Raw genomic sequence first — 11,473 nt, 5'->3', positions numbered from 1 at the left:
TCCACCTCTGATGGCATCTCCAGGAAGGGTTGAGTAACAAGGCTCCCTGCCTGAAACCTTGGGAGAGTGACAACCAGTCGCTGTAGACGGACTAGCAGTCAGACTTGGCATGAGGCTGCTTCCTGTCTTGGGGCTCAGCCAGCACAGCGGGGTTTAGGATTTACCCCATTCCCACTCCTGCTGGACTCCCCCTCCCCTCCCCCCCGCCTTCATCAGGTTTTGTCCATATACTTTCAATACATTCTTTGCAGTGTTAAGGACTAGAAACTTTGCTGGAAGTAGTGTTTGAGAATAGTGTTTTAGCAGTCTCGCTTCTAGGTTTCCATGTGTTCCTGGGGAGTTGGAGCTTACAAAGAAATTAAAATTGGTTGGTTAATTATTATTTTTTGTTTCAATGTTTGCATACATACAACACTGTGTGTCTACAAAGCATGTCATCTGTTTGCACATGTGTCTGGTCAGAGAGAAGGGTAGATGCTAAAGACCCCCCCCCAAAAAAATCATCCTAGCAGCATACCTCTGATCCCAGGACTTGTCCGCTGGAAAGGAGCTCTTAGCTTTGCCAAGCTACACAATCTTTCCAGTCTAGAGGGCTCAAGAGACAGCTTGATACAGCTGGCCACGCAGTGTCAAAAACAGGAGGAGGCTGCTTTAAGAGGCTCCCCCACCACCACCACCACCACCAAACTGGGAAAGCTGTTGTAACCTGAAGCCTACTGATGGCTGGGCTGGGATAGCTTGTTGGTTGGCGGGCAGGCTCTAGCAGCAGCGGCAGCAGAGGTGGCCCCGTTATAAGGAGCTCCCTGCTCTCTCTCTCTCACACACACGCAGCCTGGTCAAAGAGAACTGCAGTGGAGGACAGCAGCCTGAGGTAAGGAGGTGGTGCTCCGAGGAGCCATTCCAGCTGCTTCACTCCTTGGTAGCCAAAGGCAGGAGGACATATAGGCTGGGTGGTTGTCTCTGGAAAGCTGTCTCCCTAGGGGCACAGTGGGAAGGGAAAGAGAGGGAGAGCTGTGTCATGGGCGGAGGGTAAGAAAGCTGTGCCTCTTCCAAGAGGCCACAACATAGAAATGCCAGCTGTTCTCCTTCTTGCTATCAACTTGTGCCCTACTTTTAAAAGTATCACCTCTGTGACAGAAACAAAATAGGGTTTTTAAAGAGGAAGCGCAAGGGCATCCAACTGGACTGGCTCCATCTAAAATGCAGCATCAGTTAACTGCCAGGCAACATCTACCTTAATTTTTTTTCACCTGTAGGAAGAAGTCCCAGTGTGAGACTTTTTAGAAATAAGATTGCTGTAAATGCAACTGGAGGGCTAGCATGCAAATAGCAAGCTTCTGGCAGGTCAAAGAGCTTCACCCTGACAGAACAGTCACAGTCCACCTTTGAGAAAAGAAACCTGCTTTTCCACTTCAGCCTTACAGGTGGCAAAGATCACCCACCACCTTACCCAGCAGCTGATTTTACCCTTTTAAGAATCTCTGCTCTGTGCCTCTTTCACTTTGTGCATGTGTGTGAGAGAGAGTTCATAGTATAGGCTCTTTTTTTCCTTCACAGAAGAAACTCAGGAGGAAAAAAGCCACCCTATCCCAGAAACCACCCAACTTTGGCTAAAGTATAAGTTCTTCCTATTTTCTCTTTTGGCCGTATGCTTTAAGAATAGTGTTAATGAGATCCAGATGTCTAGGCCTACTCAAGGAAGGAGGGTTTCAGTACAGCTTCTTGGCAAAATGTGGAAGTTCTCAGCCTGGCAATGATGATCGGATCTCCCTTCTGAGGCCCCTCCCCAGAGCGGAATGTGGTTAGGACCAGCACAGCAGTCGCCTTTCGCATCTGTATCAGGCTTAACAGAGACACCCACGCCCCCTCCGCTTGCTAGTTTTTGTCCACTCACTCACCCTGCACAATTAGGAAAGAGACTGAAAACAGCCAATATCATTATGCCGATATACAAATCCAAAGTGCGACTGCACTTGGAATCCTACGTACAGTTCTGGTCAACTCACCTGAAAAATATTGTAGACCTGGAAAAGGTTCAGAAAAGGGCAGCCAGAATGATCAAGGGGATGGAGTGACTCCCCAGTGAGGAAAGGTTCTTACATGTGGGAGTTTTTAGTTTGGAGGAAAGGTGAATAAGGGCAGGGCGGGGGGACACTGCAAGAGAGGTTTAAAATTATGCATGGTGTGGAGAAAGTGAATAGAGAAAAGTTTTTTCTTCCTCTCTCATAAAACTAGAAGGACATTCAGGACAGATAAAAGAAAGTACTTCCTTCCTCACACAGCACAGAGTTAAACTATGGAATTTGCTCTCACAAGATGTAGTAACGGCCACTTGGATGGCTTTAAAAGAGGATCGGACAAATTCAGAGAGGAGGAAACTGCTGTCAGTGGCTACTACCAGCATGCTTCTGAATATCAGTTGCTGTGAATCCCATTTGGGGAGAGCACTGCTGTTACACTCATGCCCCACTTGTGGTTTTCCAGAGGCATCCAGCTGGCCACTGTGAGAACAGGATGCTGGACTAGATGGGCCCTCTGTATCCTGACCCAGCAGGCAGGCTCTTCTCATGTTGTTAAACCTTGAATGCATCCTGTAGGCCACAATGGACCCCCCCCAGTCTATTCTCCAGGATTTCTAGATGGCTACCTCAGCACAGCTGGCAAAAAAAGAAGATGTCTTTCTGCTACCCACCCAGCAGTATGGTGCCTAGCAGAGTTGCTTCCATTCACTTTAAGAACCTCAGAACAATCAGTAACATCCACCAGAGTTGAGCCCCATTAGCAACAGAGCACCATCAAGCGTGCACACACACACCCCTACACCCCTTTCTTTTGCCAAGTAAATGAAGCAGCAGCCCTTTCTAGCAAGGAGCTTACATCCAACATTTCAACCCTGGGGGAAACCAAAGAGGTAAGGAGTAAGCCACAGCAGATAGATGTATTTCAAATGGAGATGAGGTTAGTGAGCTAGATCAGGCCTGGGCAGCCTGTGGCCCCCCAGATGTTGCTGGAGTACACTTCCCATCATCCCTGACCATTGGCTGTGCTAGCTGATGGCAGTTATGAATCCAATAACATCCAGAAGGTTGCAGGACCCCCACTCCAGGGTTAGGTCAAAGGCTTCATGGGAAATACAGGATTTGAAAGAAGAGAGGTGGCATGATATGCAAGTTGCTTGCTTGCCTTTGTTCTACAGTTAGGCTTAGCAATGCAGAGCAAAATGCTGCAGGCTTTTAATATATGGGGGCTTCTCTGTGCACAACACTTCTGAGGGCTTGCCCTGCCATCATCATGAGACGTACTCACTTTAGGACTGCATTAATTTGAAGCTTATGTGTCAGCCTGGTGATTTGGCTGCACCCAAGATTGCCTTCCCTTTAATTGTAGCCTTTTAAAGATCTAATTACCATGTCCATATAGCCCTGGTGGCGCCAGCTTTCGGGGACAGTTTTGGTGTCTGCTGGGGTTACACACTACCCTTTGGACTGCGGTCTAAGTCCATGCCCTGTGAATGCTAGTGAGTAAATGCCAGAATTCTACAAAACAACAGGCCTGCTTCCTTCCACCCAAGGGCCTCATCCCTAATCTATTTCTTCCACCAGAGCCTGAAGGATGGGAAAAAATAGGTGTTCTTGCAGCCTGTGTTAATCTAAGAACATGCTGGTCTAGAAAGCCAGGCTGGAAGCTAGGAATGCATTGCACATGCGTGTCTTATCGAACAAGGCCCTCCAAAATAGGGACTAATTGTACAACAGGGTGCTTGCAATAATTGCTGCCACCTTGCATGGCTGGCAGATGTAAAATCCAGCAACAAATTCGTATGCTAGGCTGGTGTGGCAGTTGTAGGTTCAGCCTTCCAACAAAGACGTACACATTATTTTCCCTGTTTCTATCCATGACTGCGTTGCAAGGATGCAATCCCTTATACAATTCCATACCCGCATGTAGCAGCCTCCCAGCTCCCCATATCCAATTCCCACCCAGCCCACGGAGCCAAAGAACTTAAACTAGGTCAAAGCGCTGGATTCTGACATGAAGAGGGAAATGAACAACACTCTGAAACAGGCGCACAGGAAGCTGCCTTTGGAAGGGTTGGGGGAAAGGCTTTAGAGTGAGTCAGACAACTGGTCAGTGTTACCTACAATGACTGGCAGCACCCTCCAGGATTTCAGGCAAGGAGTCTTTCCCAGCCCTACCTCAAGCTGCTGTTGGAGACTGAATTTGGGGCCTTCTGCATGCAAAGCAGATGCTCTGCCACTGAGCTACTATGACCCTTCCCCACAGGCCCCACTCTGTTCAGAGCTGAAGAAAGAACTCAGTAGTCTTAAACAGGGATAAATGAACACCTCTCTTCACCCATTTACCCACGCTCAAATTATTGCAACATCACAAACCAAATTCTTTAACCCTCATGACAGTGCAGTTATTGAAAACTATTTCTGTGCAAAATTTATTGCATGAATTATTTACAAGTTGTACAATTATTAGAAGGTATTAGCAATTATTTCCTGAGTAACACCCAATTTTGTCAAGTTTCCAGGGGAAGGTTAAAAAGCTTGAGAAAGTCTTTCTAAATTGTCTGGTGGGCAGATTGTAGCTTTGGCTTTTGATCTGGATGCTTCGGCCCATGTCAAGTATTGGACTCGAGCTATGATCCTCTTATTGTTCCCTGCCTGGAATATTTACCAGGGGGAAACGGTAAATCTCACTTAACAATGTTATTGTTTCTGCTGGCTCAGGGGAGTGGGAGCAGTTAGGAGATCTGCAGACAACTGAAGTCTGAGCCCACCGTGGTCTTCCCTTCAATGCAATAAAGATGAGATTTGTTGCTTCTTTTATTAAATGGCAGTGCTAACTCCTGGGATGACGAGTTCTTGCTTTAAGCACAGCTCCAGTTGTAAGGAAAGAGCTGGGAGACAAGTACTGAAGAGGATAGTTACACTTGTCCATTCTTCCTTCTCCAGGCCCCGCTATGCAAAATCTGGTGGTTCTTCTGTGGCTGGGACTCCTAGCTATCTCCTGCAGAAGCCAGGACTCAGGCACCGGGAGCAGTCTGCAGGTCAGTCTTAGAGGCTCCAGGGCCCTCCAGAAATGCTGGACACAATCCCTGAAACTTTTTGCAGGTCACCTGGGTCCAAAGGCTAACATTAGGTGGCCAAAATGGGTTGGGAACAGGTTGGATGGCCCAGCATACGGCAACCTGGGGATGAAGACTCCTAAGCTGTCTTTTCACTTTTGTGGTTTTCCTAGAGTGGTCATATCATAGCCTCTGCCACCTGTAGCCTCCAGATGTTTTGGACTACATCATCTACAGCACAGCTGGTTAGGACTGATGGGAGCTGAATGTGGTCCAAAACATCTGGAGGGCACCAAGTTGGCAAAGGCTGTTTTCTGACATTCCCACCAACTAAAGGAGTCTTAGAAAGGAAACTCCCCTTCCTCTTTCACGGTGGCCATTGGAAAGGGAGAATTCTCAGCCAGCCAATTCTGCCTCTCAAAGGGTTCTGAACCTGACAACACAGAGGGAGCAGAGGAGGAGGACCCCTTCTACAAGAGCCCCGTGAACAAGCTGGCAGCTGCCATCTCCAACTTCGGCTTTGACCTGTATCGCCAGCAATCCAGCCAGGCACCCAGCAGCAACATCCTGCTGTCGCCCTTCAGCATCGCCACTGCTCTTTCCGGCCTTTCCCTTGGTGAGCTTCTCTTTCCGTTCCATCCTGCTCCAACATCACTCACCTGGAGAAACAACTTCACAGGCCTTTTTTTTTGTGTGGTTGGCAGGAGCGGGAGAACGGACAGAAGACATAATATCTCGTGCTCTCTTCTACGACATGCTCAACAAGGCCGAGATCCACAGCACATACAAGGAGCTCCTGGCCAGCATTGCGGCTTCCCCCAAAGGCCTGAAGAGCGCCTTTCGCCTCATCATGGAGAGAAGTAAATTTTGTGCCTGTGTCTCAGGGGATGGCAAAGAGGCACCCAAATGCAGAGTGAATGGTCACTGTGATCGTGTTTCAGCAAGCAGCATTTCCTGGTCCACAAATCAAACCATTCATACTTGAAACTACCCCCAAAGGGGCAACTGTCCCCATGGGAATGTTTGCCTTGTTAGGATCAGCATACTTAGGCTGTAGGTGCTGCCTGATCTAGCCACACCAAAAGACTGTCAGTCTCATGAGCAACTGGGCCTAGGCTGTTGGAAGCCAGCGAGCACCAGCCCAGCCTCAAAGTACAGAAACGTCAAGGCAGAAAAATTACTTTCAACACTGGTTGCTACTTGCTCTTTACTTAATTTCCACAGTGAACCCCAGGCAAGAAAGAAAAATTGTTCTTAGCCCTTTCTATGGAAACAGTTCCTGTTGAGAACTGCACATTTTTCATATTTAGTGCCTGGAAGGGATTTTCATTGGCCAGACTGCTGGGCAAGTGGCTCTCTGTACAAGCCCAGTGGAAGCAGATAGCTCTGCACAAGGGCAGGAGGCTGGACCAGGCCACCTTTGTCTGATTCCAGATCTGTGATTTCATGCTGCTAAGACATCACCCACAAGTACTGAGTGCGATGGCTTTTTCTGGTCTCCCTCTCAGGGCTGAGAATGAAAATTGGGTTTGTGAACGAGCTAGACAAAGCCTACGGAGTCCGTCCGAGAGTGCTGAGTGGAAATACCCGGGCAGACCTGCAAGAGATCAACAACTGGGTGCAGCAGCGGACTGGCGGGAAGGTCACCAGGTTCCTCGGGGAAATCCCCACTGGATTAAGCATCCTCCTCCTTGGGGCAGCCTATTTCAAAGGTAAGGGGAGACTTGTGCTCAGAGAAAAGAGGATGTAAAGTCCAGCAATGGATAAAACACCCTGGAGTGACAAGAGATGTCTCCAATCCCTTGGCATTAGGATCATACAGGAAGATGGAGGCTGGGCTATTATGTCTTCTGCTTCTCCCCAGGGGAAGTCATTGCTCCAGCTTGAACTTCTCAAAAGAGGAAGAAAATAGGAACACTAACATTTCCTCTCTGAACAACAGGGCAGTGGGTGACCAGATTTGACACCAAGCTGACTAAGCAGCAGGACTTCCACCTGGATGAGGACAGGACAGTGAAAGTGCCCATGATGTCAGCTCCCCAAACTGTCCTGAAGTACGGCTTTGACTCCGAGCTGGACTGCAAGGTCAGTACAGGGAGGAGGGCCTGCAGAAAGGGCCTTCTGTTTGCTCCACAGTAACGATGGGTGGGCCTTTCCTTTCCCCCATCACTGCTAAATCTGTGACAAGGAGCACAAAACCAGGGCTATGAACACCAACTGTTGCACTTCTAGTGAGCCAACTTCTGTTCTTATTTATTTATTTATTTATTTATTTATTTATTAAACTTATATACCGCCCGACTAGCAATAGCTCTCTGACTGTTTCCTCTTCCTAATAACCCCCTTTGAGACATTCCCAGTTATTATTCATTAAATTTATATCCCACCCTTCTTCCCAAGGAGCTCAGGGCAGAAAACACAAAAGTTGAAACAATACAATTAAATATAAAATAAAACAAATGTTAAAACAGTCACATCCTCACAGCTAATAATTTTGAGGCTGGCAGGTACATTGGGTTATACTAATATAATAATAATAAAATAATAATAACAACTAAGTCCTACTCAGAGTAAGCCTACTGAAATTAAGGGACCTAAGTTAGCCATGTCCATTAGTTTCAATGGGTCTACTCAGAGTAGGGCCAGCTCTGGATACAACCCAGTACCTTTCAGCCACCAATACTTCCAATGAGAAGCAGCCAGAGGTTGTCATTTGCCCAATATCACACATGGGATGCTTCTGAACACAAATTGCTGGAAACTACAGGAGGGGAGAGTTGCTGTTGCACTCAGGTCCTGTTTGTGGGCTTCCCATAATGGGCATCGGGTTGGCCACTGTGAGAACAGGATGATGGACTAGATGGGTCCCCATTGGCCTGATCCAGCAGGAGTCTTATGTTCTTTGAGCATGGATTTGAACCTCTGAATTAATATGTTATCCAAGTGTGTGTGTCTGCATATGAATCAATAACATACTACCAGGGATTTGCCTTGCTGTTAAACTAAACCTGGCCAAGAAAAACTTCCCTAATTTCTACCACGTAGGCATGAAAGATGCATCTGGAGAGACTTTTTCAGTGGCTTCTCACTGAGATCCAAGTCAGTGAGCACAATCCCTTGTTTGCTTGGGAGGACACTCAGGAGTGAGAACTAGGCTAGTTAAGCTGGGGTTATTTTCTTTTATGAAGCACTGTAAATTTTAAAAAAGATGTCAGTTTCTCCAACAAATTAACAAGCTTTTCCCAGAAGGAATGGCAACAATGGGATTTGTAAATTTGAGATTATACATTGAGAGCAACCTTGATTGGTTCATATATTTAATTTTTAACAGTGTCTGACAGGACACTAGCCAGCTGCTACAATGGAGACTGGAAGGCATTCTTAGTGTTGGAGGTGCAATGTCCCAAGGAGATATATAGCGATATCTTGGTGTGTAATTACACGTATTTTCATCCCAAGAACCCAGTCTCCACCTACTTATGGCTATTGCCCCTAGTCATACAACAATCCTCCTCCCACTTTGTATCCCAAAAAGCTGCACCCATCAGCCCCACAACAAACACATACTATAATCCACCCCCACCCCCAGTTTCTTCCCACAGTCTGGAAACAGGAGGATCCCCAGACCACATTTTCCAAACCATCTATTATGGTCGAAAGGTGGATGATCAAAGAGAGATGAATTGCTGTCTTAACAGTGGGGAATACAGCTCAAACTGCAACTAATTCTTTTGGGGTCTAGGCTGAGTGGGTGGGAGGTTCAAAGCCTGGCAAGGAGTGCAGAAGAAACTCCTTTGAAATGTCATTATCTAACACCTTTCATTTTCACTGACTACCCATTCCAGATTGCTCAGCTGCATCTGACTGGAAGCACCAGCGCCATGTTCTTCCTGCCCCAAAGTGTGACCCAAAACATGACACTGATTGAGGAGAGCCTCACTTCCGAGTTCATTCATGACATAGACAAGCAGCTGAAGACTGTCCAAGCGGTACTGAGCCTGCCCCGGCTCACAATGACTTCCGAGACAAGGCTTGCCAGCACACTCCAAGCAATGCGTATGTACTCCAGCCAGTTCTCCAGCTGGGCCAGAGCCAGCTTTGCTGCCAGCATGTTTGCCCAGCTCAGCCTGCTGCTGTTAGCCAAACAGATTAACAGATACACCAAGCAGGGCTGATGAAACATCTCAGGTTGCATCTAGAATTTCCCCTTGTTTTCGTATCGAGTCTGTAAACACCGGCAGGGGTAATCTCTAGTTGCTGTTATGGGGTTATTCCTTCTTCTGTGTTATGGTAATGTATGTTTTTAACAATGTTGTAAGCTGCTTCTGAGAGCCAGTGCAGTGTAGTGGTTAAGAGTGTTGGACTAGGACCTGGGAGACCAGGGTTCAAATCCCCACACAGCCACGAAGCTCACTGGGTGACCTTGGCCAGTCACTGCCTCTCAGCCTCAGAGGGAGGCAAATGGTAAACCACCTCTGAATACCGCTTACCATGAAAACCGGGATCGACTTGAAGGCAGTCCATTTCCATATCTTTTTTCCAAGTTGCTTCGAGATCTCTGGGTAACAAGCGACTAACCACTCTAATAATAGCAGCAGCCACAGAAGAGACTCTGGAGAAAGGCAATAGCTCAGTGGTTAGGGCACATGCTTTGCCTGAAGAAGGGTCCTAGGATCAATTCCTGGGAACTCCAGGTGGTTCAAAGACTTCAACTTGAATCCCTGAAGAGAAGCTGCCAGTGAGTGTAGGCAATACTGAGCTAGATGGCTTGATCTATTCTTCCGGTGATCTTGTCTAACCTTTTGAAAAAGTAAAACTGCTGGGGCCATCATGGCCTCTTATGGCAACCGGACTGCGTACTATGAACGGCACAAAGCAGCACCTGCACAAAGTAGGCCACCCTGCACTTGCTGCTGGTTTGTATTAGATGGCTGAGGCCTGGTGTTCTCTTTGCATCACTCACTTACAAGAAGCTGGACTTATGCTGAGGGCCATAGCTCAGTGGCAGAGCAGCTGCTCTGCATGCAGAAGATGCCAGGTTCAACCCTTCATGGCATCTCCAAGTAGGGCTGGAAAAGACTCCCTGCCTGAAACCCTGGAGAGCTGCTGCCGCCGCTCTAGCTCACTCAGCAGCTTCCTCTTTTCCCATGTACTGCCTTGAAGTTCCAGCCAAATCAGCCACAAGCCTTGCCAATTCTTCCCCACTGACCGGTTCCCCTTAGCTTGCCATGGTTGTCACTGTCACCTTCTTTGGGGCTGGAAGCCCAGGAGATGCTGCCCGGCTGTATCCCCTGTTCAGCCCTCCCCAGCTAACAAGACCTCTTTCTCCTTCCTCGCAGGGCTCCAGGCGCTGTTTTCAACTCCTGACTTTAGTAAGATCTCTGCTAAGCCTGTCAAGGTCTCTCATGTGCAGCACAAAGTGGTCCTGGAACTCACCGAAGATGGGGCCGGCTCCACGTCCACTCCTGAAACGGAGGCCGAGCGCTTGAACTTCACCATAGAGTACCATCTGGATAGACCCTTTCTGTTTGTGCTTCGGGACAATGAGACTGGAGCTCTCCTTTTTATTGGAAAAATCCTGAACCCTCAGAGTGCTTAGATCCCTACCCAGCCGGCAGAGCAGCCTGTGGCCACCTGGGAAATGGGTTGGGGGGATGGGACTGCCCTGCTGCACCTGGGCCGGACCCCACAATTGTTAATGCTTATGTGCTGAAAGCAGTAAACGTGTTTCTGCCTTAAACGTGCCCCACAAACAACTGAGTGGGCCTCAGTATTTCATGTCTTGTTGCTGACAGAGGAACATACAAAAGACGTATTGAGTAGGCTGGAAGGGAAAGCTGAGCAAAGCTGCCTGGTCCTTCTTGTTCCTTTCCAGCATTCAACACAATGTCCTCACAACTCCCACTCCAAGCGCACACTAGCGTCCTGTGCCTGGGATCCAGCGAAGCTCATAGGTGCAGGCAAGATGCTTGTGTGGGTTTTGGGGAGGAGCGGCTGGTTCTGCCTTCCGGCAGCAGCCCTGTGTACCACGTGAGGTATTGCTACAGAGGGCCGCTGACCTGTGTGTCTGTTCATGCACAGTAGTGCTCTGAGCAAGTGTACTTGTATGATCCAACAGGTACCTTCCAATCCTATGACTTGAGGATACGAGAGAGAGCGTTTCCTTCTTTCCATTTACACCCCCCGCGTGTGCACATACTCTGCTCTCCCATGCCTACATCTGATAGCAGCTGCCACCTTCAGCGTACTTAGGGAAATGGCATAGGGTCATCGCTCAGTGGCAAAGGGAACATGCTTTGCATGGAGAAGGCCCCAGCGTTGCTCCCAATCATCTCCCACTAAAAGCACCCAATTGGAAAGACCCTCCTCTGCCTGGGACCCCAGAGACGCTTTCTG

General features: G+C 48.2%; 1 protein-coding gene across 2 annotated transcripts; it reads left to right on the top strand.

Annotated features, from left to right (window-relative positions):
- The first annotated feature begins 547 nt into the window (after positions 1–547).
- Positions 548–10,833, top strand: SERPINF1 (serpin family F member 1). 2 transcript variants are annotated; one of them, XM_061605450.1, is made up of 8 exons: positions 548–871; positions 4,965–5,059; positions 5,501–5,693; positions 5,782–5,937; positions 6,586–6,789; positions 7,020–7,162; positions 8,923–9,133; positions 10,417–10,833. In XM_061605450.1, exons 2-8 carry the CDS (start codon positions 4,973–4,975, stop codon positions 10,674–10,676), a joined length of 1,254 nt encoding a protein of 417 aa, XP_061461434.1. In that variant the 5' UTR covers positions 548–871; positions 4,965–4,972; the 3' UTR covers positions 10,677–10,833. The 2 variants fall into 2 exon arrangements, with proteins under 2 accessions (XP_061461434.1, XP_061461435.1); XM_061605451.1 differs by lacking the exons at positions 548–871; positions 5,501–5,693; positions 5,782–5,937 and having other exon boundaries at positions 4,978–5,059.
- The last annotated feature ends 640 nt before the right edge of the window (positions 10,834–11,473 follow it).

This window comes from Rhineura floridana, chromosome 21 (assembly GCF_030035675.1).
Source record: "Rhineura floridana isolate rRhiFlo1 chromosome 21, rRhiFlo1.hap2, whole genome shotgun sequence".
Lineage (NCBI taxonomy): Eukaryota > Metazoa > Chordata > Lepidosauria > Squamata > Rhineuridae > Rhineura > Rhineura floridana.
The sequence above is the reverse complement of the archived record's forward strand: the minus strand, read 5'-3'. Positions and strand labels throughout refer to the sequence as shown.

Bases quoted from the DNA above. Each gene is read 5' to 3' on its own strand.
- SERPINF1 (XM_061605450.1), top strand. From the start codon at position 4,973: ATGCAAAATCTGGTGGTTCTTCTGTGGCTGGGACTCCTAGCTATCTCC. The intron at 5,938-6,585 runs GTAAATTTTGTG...TCTCCCTCTCAG, and splicing joins TCGCCTCATCATGGAGAGAA to GGCTGAGAATGAAAATTGGG. The intron at 9,134-10,416 runs GTATGTACTCCA...CCTTCCTCGCAG, and splicing joins CAGCACACTCCAAGCAATGC to GGCTCCAGGCGCTGTTTTCA.